We start from the raw sequence: 12,647 nt of genomic DNA on the forward strand, positions 1-12,647 counted from the left end.
TAGTTTACATCACTCCGAATATTCAATCTTCAAGTGCGTGAGCATGGGTTTAGGCCCCTTTTACCAATATCCAAGCAATGTCATGGGCTATACAAATTCTACCAGCAGGGATCGATACCGATTTTTGAGAGATGGGTTGGGGGATAGGAAACCACCCTACTCCATATGAAGAGAGGAGACGGCAACCAGTTTTGGCTATATAAGCGAAGCGCAACAAAAGCTTATAAACAGGTCACATTGGTAGTATTAACCTTTTAACTAATTACATTTATCAACATGTTGAAATATTCATGTATAATACATTTTACATATTTTCAGAGATAACACTTCATGTCATATAAATATTGATAGTAACAGTATATAGCTACTATTAAAGGATCATCGTAATTGAACCATCGCTTTCGGATAATCTATTGGTGTTCTATATAAATAGGTTTTCGGGATAGTAGTATACTTCAATTAAGAGTCATCATGGCGAGCACAAGCAAGGCACTGACGGTAGGAGGAGAAAGAACTACTGGACAATCAGTGAGGACTCAAAATGGTGAGAAACTTTACATTTTTGATATTACTATTTGTATTTTTTAGGTGTAAAGTCGTTAGAAAAGCCTTAGTAAAACTGTTTTAAGATATGTCGCGAGATTTCCCCAGACCGGTAACCCACGTGTTTAGTCATGTTGAGAGCATGTTATTCTGGAATCTTCTTTAGCAACAAGCCTGACATGTCGTGATAGCTTTCAATAAAGACCGAAGTTATGTGTGATGGATTTGATCGGTGAATGGGAATCGAAACCTGGTGTTTCCATAGACCTACACTAGATGGATTACCTGATTGTAAAAGATGTGTACGAATTGTTTAGGAAGTTGTTATGCTTTACATACAAATTAATCCTGTTGTTTATGTTTATGTCGCCCAATACCTCATAATTCCCAGTAATATATTACAAAACTTCAACTATTTTGTAGTGGGTCCAGGGTTTGAAAAGTCCCGATACCCGGGACAAGTCATTTTTCATTTCGGGCAATCAAATAATGGTATCTTACTTGTCCGTGGACTACTAGATAATTTCCACTTAAGGTTTCAAACTGCAAATAAACTTGGATTTCATTTCATATCCGCTCTTAAAGTAGCTATTGCATTTACAAGAATAGTAATTTAGAGCGATCATTCTTTGAAATTGATCACTCTTAGATAAGAGGTCCAGTAAACATTAACATCAAGCATTGTGTCATAAAATCTGGGCAAGTACAAAATTTGTCAGGACAAGTTACTTTCTTGAAGACACTTTGAGTGTTTCAAGTAACTTTTACCCGAAATTTGAACCCCTGTCAGCCTGGGTAGTACTTTGTACAGGATAATATAACATCTACTCTTAAGGGGTCGTCGCACAGGTACTACCGATATGTACCATTTGTACCCTCGACACATTTATAGCGTGTCACGACTTCACCATGTCATAATTTACATCTTGACCTTAGACCATCCACTTTTTGCAAATCATCATGGATGCTAGAAAATGGTAGCTTATATTGAAAATCATGAAGGGTGTTTGGTAGGAAGGGTTATCCAAGGGCAGAGGACTGATGTAAGGGTAACATACCATTAAATAATTTACACAATCAGCCCTTAAGATTGAGACATTCCAGACAAGTGAGCTTGGAGCCACAGGCAGTCAAATCTGTAAAGGCACTATAAATCTAAACTGCATCTGTCAAAACTGCAGTGTTTTCCACATCTTCCATTCCTGAAACATGCACAGGTTCTGGGCTCATTAAGCATTCACCATGTATCATGTTTAAATGTCCCTTTTATGTGTGTTGATCTCTTTTGCTCTGCATACATGATTCTTATATAAAGAAAGTTATTTCTAGAATGCAGTTTACTGAGCGCAGCACCCTTTACGATACTTAAGGTTTGTGGTTAGGATTAGGCACCCTTTTCGATCCTTTGGGTTAGGGCTGGGGTTAGGCACCTTTTACGGTCCTTCAGGTTAGGGTCTGGGGTTAGGGTCAGAGCGCATACCAATCTGAAAAAGTATGCCCAGTAAAGTGCAGTACTCCCAAACTTCTCCAAAATGTGTGACCAGTCCGAAACTGAAAGTGGGTAGCATGCAAGGCTGATAATAATGACAATAATACTGAGAGTATTTACAACCCACCTTTTACTGGCTAGATATCCGGTTCATAGCCTACAATCTGATCATTATTATACTGGGTATGTCCACCATTTAGATAACTGAAAGGTTCCTCAGAAACAACTACTGTGTCTGTCTGTGTCTATCCTAGCAAGTCAATAAGTGAAACAGTGATGGTAAGTGGAAACATATTTCATGTTACAATAACTGTTGTCATACCATGCCAACAATATGAAAGAATTTGGTGTTTTTTAACTACATTAATAGCAGTAGTTTTTCAATTTCCATCAGTACTGTAGTGGTTTTGTACTGTAACAGTTATGTTTTAAAACTCTTGCTGAATTAAGTTGATTTTATCATTTCAGTTCTCGCTGCCAGCTCCATTGCCAATATTGTTAAGAGCAGTTTGGGCCCTGTGGGTCTTGACAAGATGTTGGTAGATGATATTGGGGTAAGCACAGCCGACCATTTCAATTTTACTTGTTTTTTTGTATGTGTGTGTGTGTGTCATCCTGAGTGATGACAGTTGGGCCTTAAACATGTTTGTGGAGTGACCCCCTTTTTAAGTCACATTTTCATTCTAATAACAATTGATATGATGAAAAGTCTTGTTTTAATCAGTGTGGAATAGAGCCAGATCAGGTTTTCAAGGAATCAGATAGCAGATCAATTCACAATCAAGGGAGGTTATTGTATATAGGGGCAGTGGGGTAGCCCTATGGTTATATCCTCCCATGCTGAAGGCCTGGGTTCGATTCCCTAAATGAGCACAAAATGTGAAGGCCATTCCCAGTGTTCTGTGCTATGATATTGCTGGATGTTACTGAAGGAAATGCTCACTCACCATTTATTTATGGCATAATTATAGTTTCTGGCATAGAGATCTTTGTGAAAAGGACTTGATTTGGAAATGAACTCGAACAAGCCCAATAATACCTGCCTGCTGAACATAATTAAGGTAAACTAAGACCAGATATGTTCTGCGTCACTTTCAACCTTGCAGTATTTCAGAGAATTATGTTTATAGAGGTAGTGGGGTAGCCTAGTGGTTAAATGTTCGCTGGTCATGCTCATAATCCAGGTTCGATCACCCTATTGGTACCATGCTGTTGCTGGAATATTGCCAAAGTCGGCATACTATTATACTATCTCACTCATTCATATATGATGGCATGTTGACAATCATTTACATTTCAGGATGTGACTATCACGAACGACGGTGCCACTATTCTGAAGCTGTTGGAGGTTGAGCACCCAGCAGCCAAAGTCTTGGTGGAGTTGGCTGACCTGCAAGACCAGGAAGTTGGTGATGGAACCACCTCTGTGGTGAGTTAGTTCCCTTTGATGGCCCAGGACATGCTGCCTGTTTGTGGGCAGCTGTGACTGATGGTGGCAATGGTGTAGAGAGATTATCATGCAGAAGAGCCTTTTCACAGTGTACGTCTTTCTATCATGACGTCTGGTGTACAAAGTTGGCTGCCTTCATGCTGATGTGGTCTTTTCCTTCTTGGCCAAGATACAATCCAGCTCTTACCTGTTGATGTAGGTTAGGTCCTCCATACTTCTAATTTAGGCTTGTCAGCTAAAGAACATCTAATGGAGAAAAGGGGCAAGGTTGTTACAGCATGTTGAGTAAGGCTAAATAAAACTAGTGAAATGTTACTTGGGCATTGACACGTCACCTTTATTTGTGCGTGTAACAGTTTTTTATCGCCATTTTAAAAAAATAATTTTGACTTGGCCGCATCCCGATCATCCATTTGTCCACTTTGAGAATGAGTGTCTATAAGAACGACTGTGACTGAATCTACAACTCATTAACACTTGCTTAACTTCCCAAGCTGTGTTTCTGAGAGAGAAAAAATAAAAATGTGTTCCTCCCTCATCACATTTTTCTTCTATCAAAAATTTTTAAGATAGTCCTCCCACTCTTGTCACTCTTGAAATGAAAAAAATGTGCCCAAGAAACGTTTAATTCTTTTTATGCAGTCTACCTGATCCTGTAGGTGGCATGTTTTGTTTCTCAAGCTATTCACCCTCTGGTTTGTGGACTGGATTCCAGTAATGACTGAAGAATGACAATGCTGATATTAGTATGATGTCATACAAGTGATAAGGCAGTGATTAGATAACTTCTTTCAAAGGCATTTCATGGGCGGTGGGGTAGCCTAGTGGTAAAAGCGTTCACTCATCACACCGAAGACCTGGGTTTGATTCCCCACTTAGGTACAATGTGTGAAGCCCATTTTCTGGTGCCCCCTGCTTTGCTATTGCTGGGATGTTGTTAAAAAGTGGTGTAAAACCAAACTCACTCACTGAGTTTCAGAGGCATTTCAGAAGTTGTAAAGGTGAAGGAAAACCAAGTTTTATAGGTCGTCAACTTTTTTATTGCAATGAATGTGATGCGTCAGTGTACGTTCTAACACCCTTATCAAGCATAATGCTACTCTTTGCATCACTTGCTTGACAACATTAACATAATAACTGTGTTAGTGTCTACACCAAAATGTCACACTCATTGCAGTAGAGAATTTGACTATCCATAGAACTTGGTTTTCTGTCAATGGATAGATTATCGGATTCTCATTTCAATCTGGCACAAGCAACATTAGTGATGATCTGCTTTGTTTATGATAAGCAAATATCAATGAGGACCCTCAAGTTTGATGTCATTTCAAGATTTTGTTCATGCCCTGGTCCAGAAATTCATCTTGAATGATCTGTTATTTATTGGGTCTCTTGTTTGTGTTGTAGGTGATTATTGCTGCTGAGCTCCTGAAGAATGCAGATGAGCTTGTCAAGTGTAAGATTCACCCCACATCGATCATCAGTGGGTACAGACTGGCCTGCAAGTGAGTGCTTGTAATGTTATTTTGCAGAAAAAATGCTTGACAGTCCCAACTACTGATGGTAAGACTGAACAGCTTTATAAATCAATGCTGGAAAATACAGATTGGTTGTAGTTTGGAGCAGCTTACTGATACTGACTTGACTTGTTTCCAGAGAGGCTGTCAAATACATCCAGGAAAACCTGACTATCAATGTTGATGAACTCGGGCGGGACTGCATCGTGAATGCTGCCAAGACAAGCATGTCCAGCAAGATCATTGGAGCGTATCCTTCCATATTGTACATCTAGTCCAGTGATTTACTTATCTCTGAAAGCTGATTATTTATTTGCATGAGATGTCTTGACAGAAGTGTGTAATCATCATTAATGCTATATTGCTGCTGAACATGTAATATAACCCTTACATTTCTCATGTATTTATTTTGCATTGTGCAAATACAACAGTAGTCTTTAACATGGTTTCTGAAAAACAGTAACATATTTCTGGACTTGTGTGAAAGCCAGATTTACACATTAGTTGGACAATGGTTATCACAGTCACATAAATGATTTCACAGCATCTGTCATAGAAGACAGGGTGTCATTGTTCAAAGCAACCACAACAATATGATTATTTTAAGTGTGTGCTGAGGTGTGGGAGTTACAGCCATTTCAGCACAGATGACTCTCAACAACAGCACCCTGATCCTAATACCCAAGTACCCCATGGCAGTCCTGAAATATCAGTCTTTGAAAATCTTGCAGGAATCTCATAAAACCACTTGCCTCGGTGAACAACAATAAAAATGGATGCTAGAAGTAGTTTAAAGTTTTTTACTTGAACATGTTGAATGAATTCAGTTCCTTAGCCCGCCCAGTGAATCTGAGTTTTTCGCCAACATGTGTGTGGATGCAGGCTACCTGATCAAGACCCCTGATGGCAAGGGGGGTTATAGATATCCAATAAAGGCTATCAATGTTCTCAAGGCTCACGGCAAGAGTAGCAAGGAGTCACAACTCATCAATGGATATGCCCTAAACTGCACCGTGGCATCACAAGGTGAGTCTTCAGAGTGTACAACTCTAGCTGTTAATTTTTGTGAGTTATAAATATGGATGCAATTGATAAATTCTTAGTTATAATATTGATGGTGGTTTGAGACCCAACTTTCACGAAGTGGTTAACATAGGCCTGTTATGACTCGTATATTTTGTCTATTCTCACACGAGGCGGTTAACATAGGCATGTTATGACCTGTGTATTATTTCTTCTCTCACACGAGGCGGTTAACATAGGCATGTTATGACCTGTATATTATTTCTTCTCTCACATGGGGCAGTTAACATAGGCATGTTATGACCTGTATATTATTTCTACTCTCACATTGGGCAGTTAACATAGGCATGTTATGACCTGTATATTTTGTCTATTCTCACACGAGGCTTTTACATAGGCATGTTATGACCTGTATATTATTTCTTCTCTCACATGGGGCAGTTAACATAGGCATGTTATGACCTGTATATTATTTCTTCTCTCATGACCTGTATATTATTTCTTCTCTCACATGGGGCAGTTAACATAGGCATGTTATGACCTGTATATTATTTCTACTCTCACACTGGGCAGTTAACATAGGCATGTTATGACCTGTATATTTTGTCTATTCTCACACGAGGCTTTTACATAAGCATGTTATGACCTGTATATTATTTCTTCTCTCACATGGGGCAGTTAACATAGGCATGTTATGACCTGTATATTATTTCTACTCTCACATTGGGCAGTTAACACATAGGCATTTATGACCTGTATATTTTGTCTACTCTCACATGGGGCAGTTAACAGGCATGTTATGGCCTATTTTGTCTACCCTCACATGGGGCGGTTAACAAGCATGTTATGGCCTATTTTGTCTACCCTCACATGGGGGTGTTAACCAGCATTTTAATGTTGTTAATGGCCCATTTTGTCTACTCTCTCACATGGGGCGGTTTACATAGGCATGTTATGGCCTGTGTATTTTGTTTACTATCACAAGGAGCAGTTAACAGGCATGTTGTTATTGCCTATTTTGTCTTCTCTCACATGGGGCAGTGAGTAGCCTAGTGGTTTACACCGTGTGAAATGAATAACACTGGTCATGTGGTCCCTGGTTAGTAAAACTTCATCAGGACCACGCCATGTCAAGTTTGCAGTGTTCCTGGTGGCCAATGAATTTTGAGTTGATAGTTAAGTAAATCATTGTTTGGAACCAGTGAAGTTCATAAAAGACCACTACTTATCATCCACTCACTACTTATCGTCCACTCACTGGTCCTGTTGTCTGATGGGAAGTTTTGAAAGGTTTCTTTCCCAGGGTTGCAGCATTCTGTCATCATGCTGAAGGCCCAGGTCCAATTTGCTGCATGAATACAATAGGTGAAGCCCATTTCTGGGCTCCCCACTGTGATGTTGCTGGGATATTGCTAAAGGCGACATAAAACCTTACTCACTCATTCACTCTTCTGTCACATGAAAGGCTACCATATCTGAACAGCTGTTGTCATTGGTTGTTTAGTGTGCACATTATGTCTGAAACACTGTCAAAGCAACATGCGAAGAGCTGGGTGGAAAGTGATCTTAAGTAACTTTTACTTGTTGTAAGAGGCGACTGACAGTGACAGGATAGGGTGGTCAGGCTCGCTGACACGTCATCGTTTCCCAAATGTGTAGATTAATGTTCATGGTGTCTGATCCAGACTTGATTATTTACAGACTGCCACCATATAGCTTGAATATTGATTAATGTGGCATAAAACTAAACTCACTCAATCAATGGTTTGACTTGTTCAGCGTTGGTTATGTACAGCTTGTCATCCTGAATCTAAGTAAAGCTTGAAATTGATCTAAATGTGTTTGTGTTTGCAAGATAGTTGTTTTTTTACTAAATCAGAAAACCCTTTATGACATCAGTTTCATGTTTATTTCAGCAATGAAGAAGAGGATAGTTGGTGCCAAGATTGCATGTCTTGACTTCAGTCTTCAGAAAACTAAGATGCATCTAGGTGTACAGGTCCTCGTAGAAGATCCTTCCAAACTGGATGGTATCCGACAAAGGTAAGGGTGCAACTGCAAACCCCTCACTTTCATAAGATAAAATAAATTACAAAAGATCTCATAATACATCTCTGTCAGTTAAGAGGGATATTTTATTATTATATAACTGTAGAGGTAATGTATTTGTCATCAATATTTGTTGCGTTAATATTTTTAAAATGAATAGTCAACCTTTTGATCTGTTGCACTGAAATTCATTTCTGCATTCAAAGGAAATGTGCATCTGCTTAGAGAATTTAAGGATTTCAAGAAACATGCTGTTGAATTTAATAGATGTATATACTGTTCCCGGCACTACATTTTACAGTGTTCACAACATGCCATTACTAAATTTTTACCTTTAATCAAACGTGATCTTTAAGTGATGTTGGTTTAATACATTGATCTATATTGAAGGGTTATGTAGAATATTAGAATATTGATCTATATTGAAGGGTTATGTAGAATATTAGAATTGACAAAGATCGTAGAGTTGTGTGTTGATTTGTGATAATCACTATATTTTCTTCTCCCCTCTGAACAGAGAATCTGACATCACCAAGGAGAAGATCCAAAAGATCATCAGTGCTGGTGCCAATGTGATTCTGACAACAGGTGGTATTGATGACTTGTGTCTGAAGTACTTCGTGGAGGCTGGTGCTATGGCAGTCAGGCGGTGTAAGAAAGCTGATCTCAAGAGGATAGCTAGAGCTACTGGAGGTGAGTCAAGCAGAGCTACTGTCAATAGATCACCATCAGTGGGCTTGCTTATGGGTTCTCAACAAGGGTTATTGTCCCTCTAGGAGTACATATAGGAACTGGGGTGGTGGGTTAACCTGATAGTTGAAGCGCTGGCTTGTCATGCTGTAAGCATGGGTTCAAATCTTTATACGAGTACAAATTGTGAAGCCCATTGCTTTTATCACCAGTCAATATATTGCTGGAATATTTCTAAAAGTTGCATAAAAAATACTCGCTGTCATGTATGTAGAAATTGTTGCTTTCAGTCTATCAAGTTGGATTTCTGGAGCATTATTCAGAGATTGTTCAGCATTTCTTGAACTTTGCACATTCATTCTTCTGGCCATTAGGCTTTAAGGAAATGTTCAACTTCCATGGCAGTATTGGCTGATTGCCACACCACTTAATGCCATATCCATATGTAATGGAACTGGAGTTTGAATAAGTAATATTGTATATTGCAGCCACATTCCTGATGACTCTTGCCAATCTGGACGGAGAGGAGTCTTTCGAGTCATCTATGCTGGGACAAGCTGAGGAGGTGGTCACAGAAAGGATCTGTGATGATGAGCTTATTGTCATCAAAGGGTGAGTTTGTAAACATCCCACAGTGTAATTTTTGTCCCAATTACTATAACTGTGGTAACCACAAACTTACAATAACATGGAGGATGAATGTTGTGTAGTTTACTGAGCAGATGATGAGGATAGTAATGTGTTAGATTCATTCTCCAGCCCATTTCTGGTTGTATTGTGGTTTATCTGCACCATAATGGGATACCAAACTGATTCAGAGGGAACCGTGAATATCTTGGTTACAACTGATCTTCAGTAACTTGTGCTTGTCACAAGAGGCGAATAATGTGATCGGGTGGTCAGACTCACTGACTTGGTTTACACGTCATTTTATCCCAATGGTGCATTTTGATGCGCATGCTGTTGATCTCTGAATTGTCTGGTCCAGACTTGATTATTTCTAGACTGCCTCCATATAGCTGGAATATTGAGGAAACTCAACTCATTCACTCACTCTTCACACATCAAAGTGACACAAACCGAATGTTTAAAATCCTACTCAGAAACTAAAATAACTCAAGTACATATTCTGTCTGCAGTGTTGGTAGCAGCATATAGAATGCTGGGCTTGTAATGTAATGTACAAAAGCCAAACGATGAACTGTTTCACTTGAAGGACCAAGGCTCGAACTGCTGCCTCCATCATCCTGCGAGGAGCCAACGACTTCATGTGTGACGAGATGGAGCGATCTGTTCATGATGCCCTTTGTGTGGTCCGGCGAGTGTTGGAGTCCAAGACCATCGTTGTTGGAGGTGGTGCCGTTGAAGCAGCCCTGTCCATATATTTGGAGAATTTTGCCACATCCCTGGTAAATATTATTAGTTTTCTCTTATCCTGACTCCTGCTTATTTGCGTGCTTTTACCAAGATCGTTATTGAGCACATGTAGGTTGTGCTTTGAAATTGGTTGTTGACGATTTAGGGGATTGAAGACTGAGGATCCTGCATACACTTATATAATACAGTGTGTTCGATTCCTTATGATCACTGCCTGTTTTCCAGTCATCTAGAGAGCAGCTGGCCATAGCCGAGTTTGCCAAGTCCCTACTCGTCATCCCGAAACAGTTGTCAGTGAATGCAGCCCAAGATTCTACTGATCTGGTAGCCAAATTAAGAGCGTACCACAACACTTCACAGACCAAGGCAGAACACAGCGATCTTAAGTGGTGAGTGGAAGTTAGACACTGTTGTGTGTAACTTTTAGTTGATATTGCTGTTTTAAACGTTGTGTCAAACATGCCTTTTTGTTTAAGTTCATGTCGGACTTGTCTCAAAGTAAAAACTGCAACCCTGCTTTGTCCTTTCTTATTCAACGTTTAGTCAGTTGTACCAAACACAGGAAACACAAAGAATGTACTTTAAATTGTTCCCTTCAACTTCGACAAGGAGCAGTGGATAGCTTATTAATTGAAACATTTGCTCGTCACCCTGAGGACCCGGGTTCAATTCCCCACAAGTTTACATACAATATTTGAAGCCCATTTCTGATGTTCCCCTTGGTGATATTGCTGGAATATTGATAAGAGTGGCGTGAAACCATACTCACTTAACTTTGACACAACGGTCTTTGACGGCATCAGGGTTTGACATGGATTTAAGGGTTTATTAGATGTCTGTAGAGGTAATTTATTACTTCCATCACAAGGATATATCTGCTGTTACTACTGGTCCCCAACCCCTGTTGTGTAGTCTGTGTATGAAGCCCTGATTCCTGGAAAATTGCTTCACATGGGTTCAGCTCATGGACATGATCGAGCGTGTGTAATTTACCTACATCAGTCAAGGGATTTTCTGGTCCAGACACTTCGTTTTCAATTTTTGTTGCAGGTACTAACACTAATGACATCTTTTCTTGCAGGATTGGTCTGGATCTGGTAGAGGGCATCGTTCGGGACAACAAGAAAGCTGGAGTTCTTGAGCCGGCAATGTCAAAGATCAAGTCACTGAAGTTTGCCACAGAAGCTGCAATCACAATTCTGCGTATCGATGATATGATCAAAATGACCCCTGAACAAAAACAGGGAAGTTCATACCAGGACGCTGTCCGGAGGGGAGATTTGTGATGATCTGTTGGGGAATTAAGGACTGTTTACATTATCAGCTTCTAAGGATCTATCAAGAGTGCCACACACATTGTCTGTGACCAGTGTCTGTTTGTGTTGGTACATATTGTCTCTAGCTGATGAGTGTCAGTTTGTTGGCGCTTGAGAAACTGGGGACAAGTGTCATGTATTTGCATCTAAGTGCTTCATTATTTAATTTATCACCACCTACTGTGTGAAGAATTCCTGCTCTCACGATTTTGAAATAAAAGTGCTATCTCTGATGATCTGTTATCATTGTTTATTCATCACTTCAGAAGAACTCTGGCATTTTGCAGATTAAGATAGCAGTGGCAATTTGATGCTATAGGGGAATGTGAACTTTGAAGTCTGGCTGAAAGAAAACCCATTGAGGAACATTACGATGACATATATCTTGTGTATGCAGCATCATATCATGTTATCACCATACGCAAACACAGTGCATGGGAAACCACACGCACACCGAGGGAGCCTCCTACACGTGCATGGGGTCCTATAATGAATCTTGATGATTTTCAGGCAGGTCAATAAATCACTGTAGACCATTTTATCCAATAATTTTCTTGCATCTGTGCTTGGTCAGGGTTTTCAGGGTCAAATCACACATTACTGACTGAAAATTGTAAACCTGAAATTTACATGTCATACTCCAGTCACCTAACAAGGGAGATAACTGAATGAACAGCTTTGCTTTGAATGAAATTCATTATTATATCAACATTGATTCAGTCCCATATATCTCCCAATTTTGACAATCATACATTGAAAGTACGGTTCCCCTACTTTTTTGAAGAGCACATATGGATGGACAATTTCTTTGTTACAATAGTGGTGACAATTTGATGCTTTCTCATGCACGACATGATTTGTGACTTGTTTGTTTGTCCATGTATAGTTATCCTTTAAACAATAGTTTTACGCTGCTCTCCGCGATACTCCAGCTATATGGGAGCATTCTGTAAATAATCGAGTCTGGACCAGACAATCCAGTGATCAACAGCATGAGCATCAATCTCCGCAATTGGAAACTGAATACATGCCTACCGAGTCAGTGAGTCTGACCACATGATCCCGTTAGTCACCTCTTAATACAAGCATTATACCCTAAGTCACCACGGGTCTGAAGTCATTTCCAGAAATGGGCTTACCCCATCCATTGGTTGATGTTGCTTAAAAACTGCAGGTTTTTGAATGTCAGTAGG

General features: G+C 39.7%; 1 protein-coding gene across 1 annotated transcript; it reads left to right on the top strand.

Annotated features, from left to right (window-relative positions):
• The first annotated feature begins 439 nt into the window (after window positions 1-439).
• LOC137277967 (T-complex protein 1 subunit alpha-like) lies at window positions 440-11,687 on the top strand. The gene is made up of 12 exons (XM_067809986.1): window positions 440-544; window positions 2,501-2,586; window positions 3,333-3,461; window positions 4,890-4,987; window positions 5,139-5,249; window positions 5,844-6,025; window positions 7,939-8,065; window positions 8,589-8,764; window positions 9,250-9,373; window positions 9,978-10,170; window positions 10,364-10,527; window positions 11,220-11,687. Exons 1-12 carry the CDS (start codon window positions 472-474, stop codon window positions 11,422-11,424), a joined length of 1,668 nt encoding a protein of 555 aa, XP_067666087.1. The 5' UTR covers window positions 440-471; the 3' UTR covers window positions 11,425-11,687.
• The last annotated feature ends 960 nt before the right edge of the window (window positions 11,688-12,647 follow it).

Source organism: Haliotis asinina, chromosome 3 (assembly GCF_037392515.1).
Source record: "Haliotis asinina isolate JCU_RB_2024 chromosome 3, JCU_Hal_asi_v2, whole genome shotgun sequence".
Classification (NCBI taxonomy): domain Eukaryota; kingdom Metazoa; phylum Mollusca; class Gastropoda; order Lepetellida; family Haliotidae; genus Haliotis; species Haliotis asinina.

Coding starts and splice junctions, on each gene's coding strand:
- LOC137277967 (XM_067809986.1), top strand. CDS start 472: ATGGCGAGCACAAGCAAGGCACTGACGGTAGGAGGAGAAAGAACTACT. Junction 545..2,500: donor ATCAGTGAGGACTCAAAATG/GTGAGAAACTTT, acceptor TTATCATTTCAG/TTCTCGCTGCCAGCTCCATT. Junction 4,988..5,138: donor GGGTACAGACTGGCCTGCAA/GTGAGTGCTTGT, acceptor ACTTGTTTCCAG/AGAGGCTGTCAAATACATCC.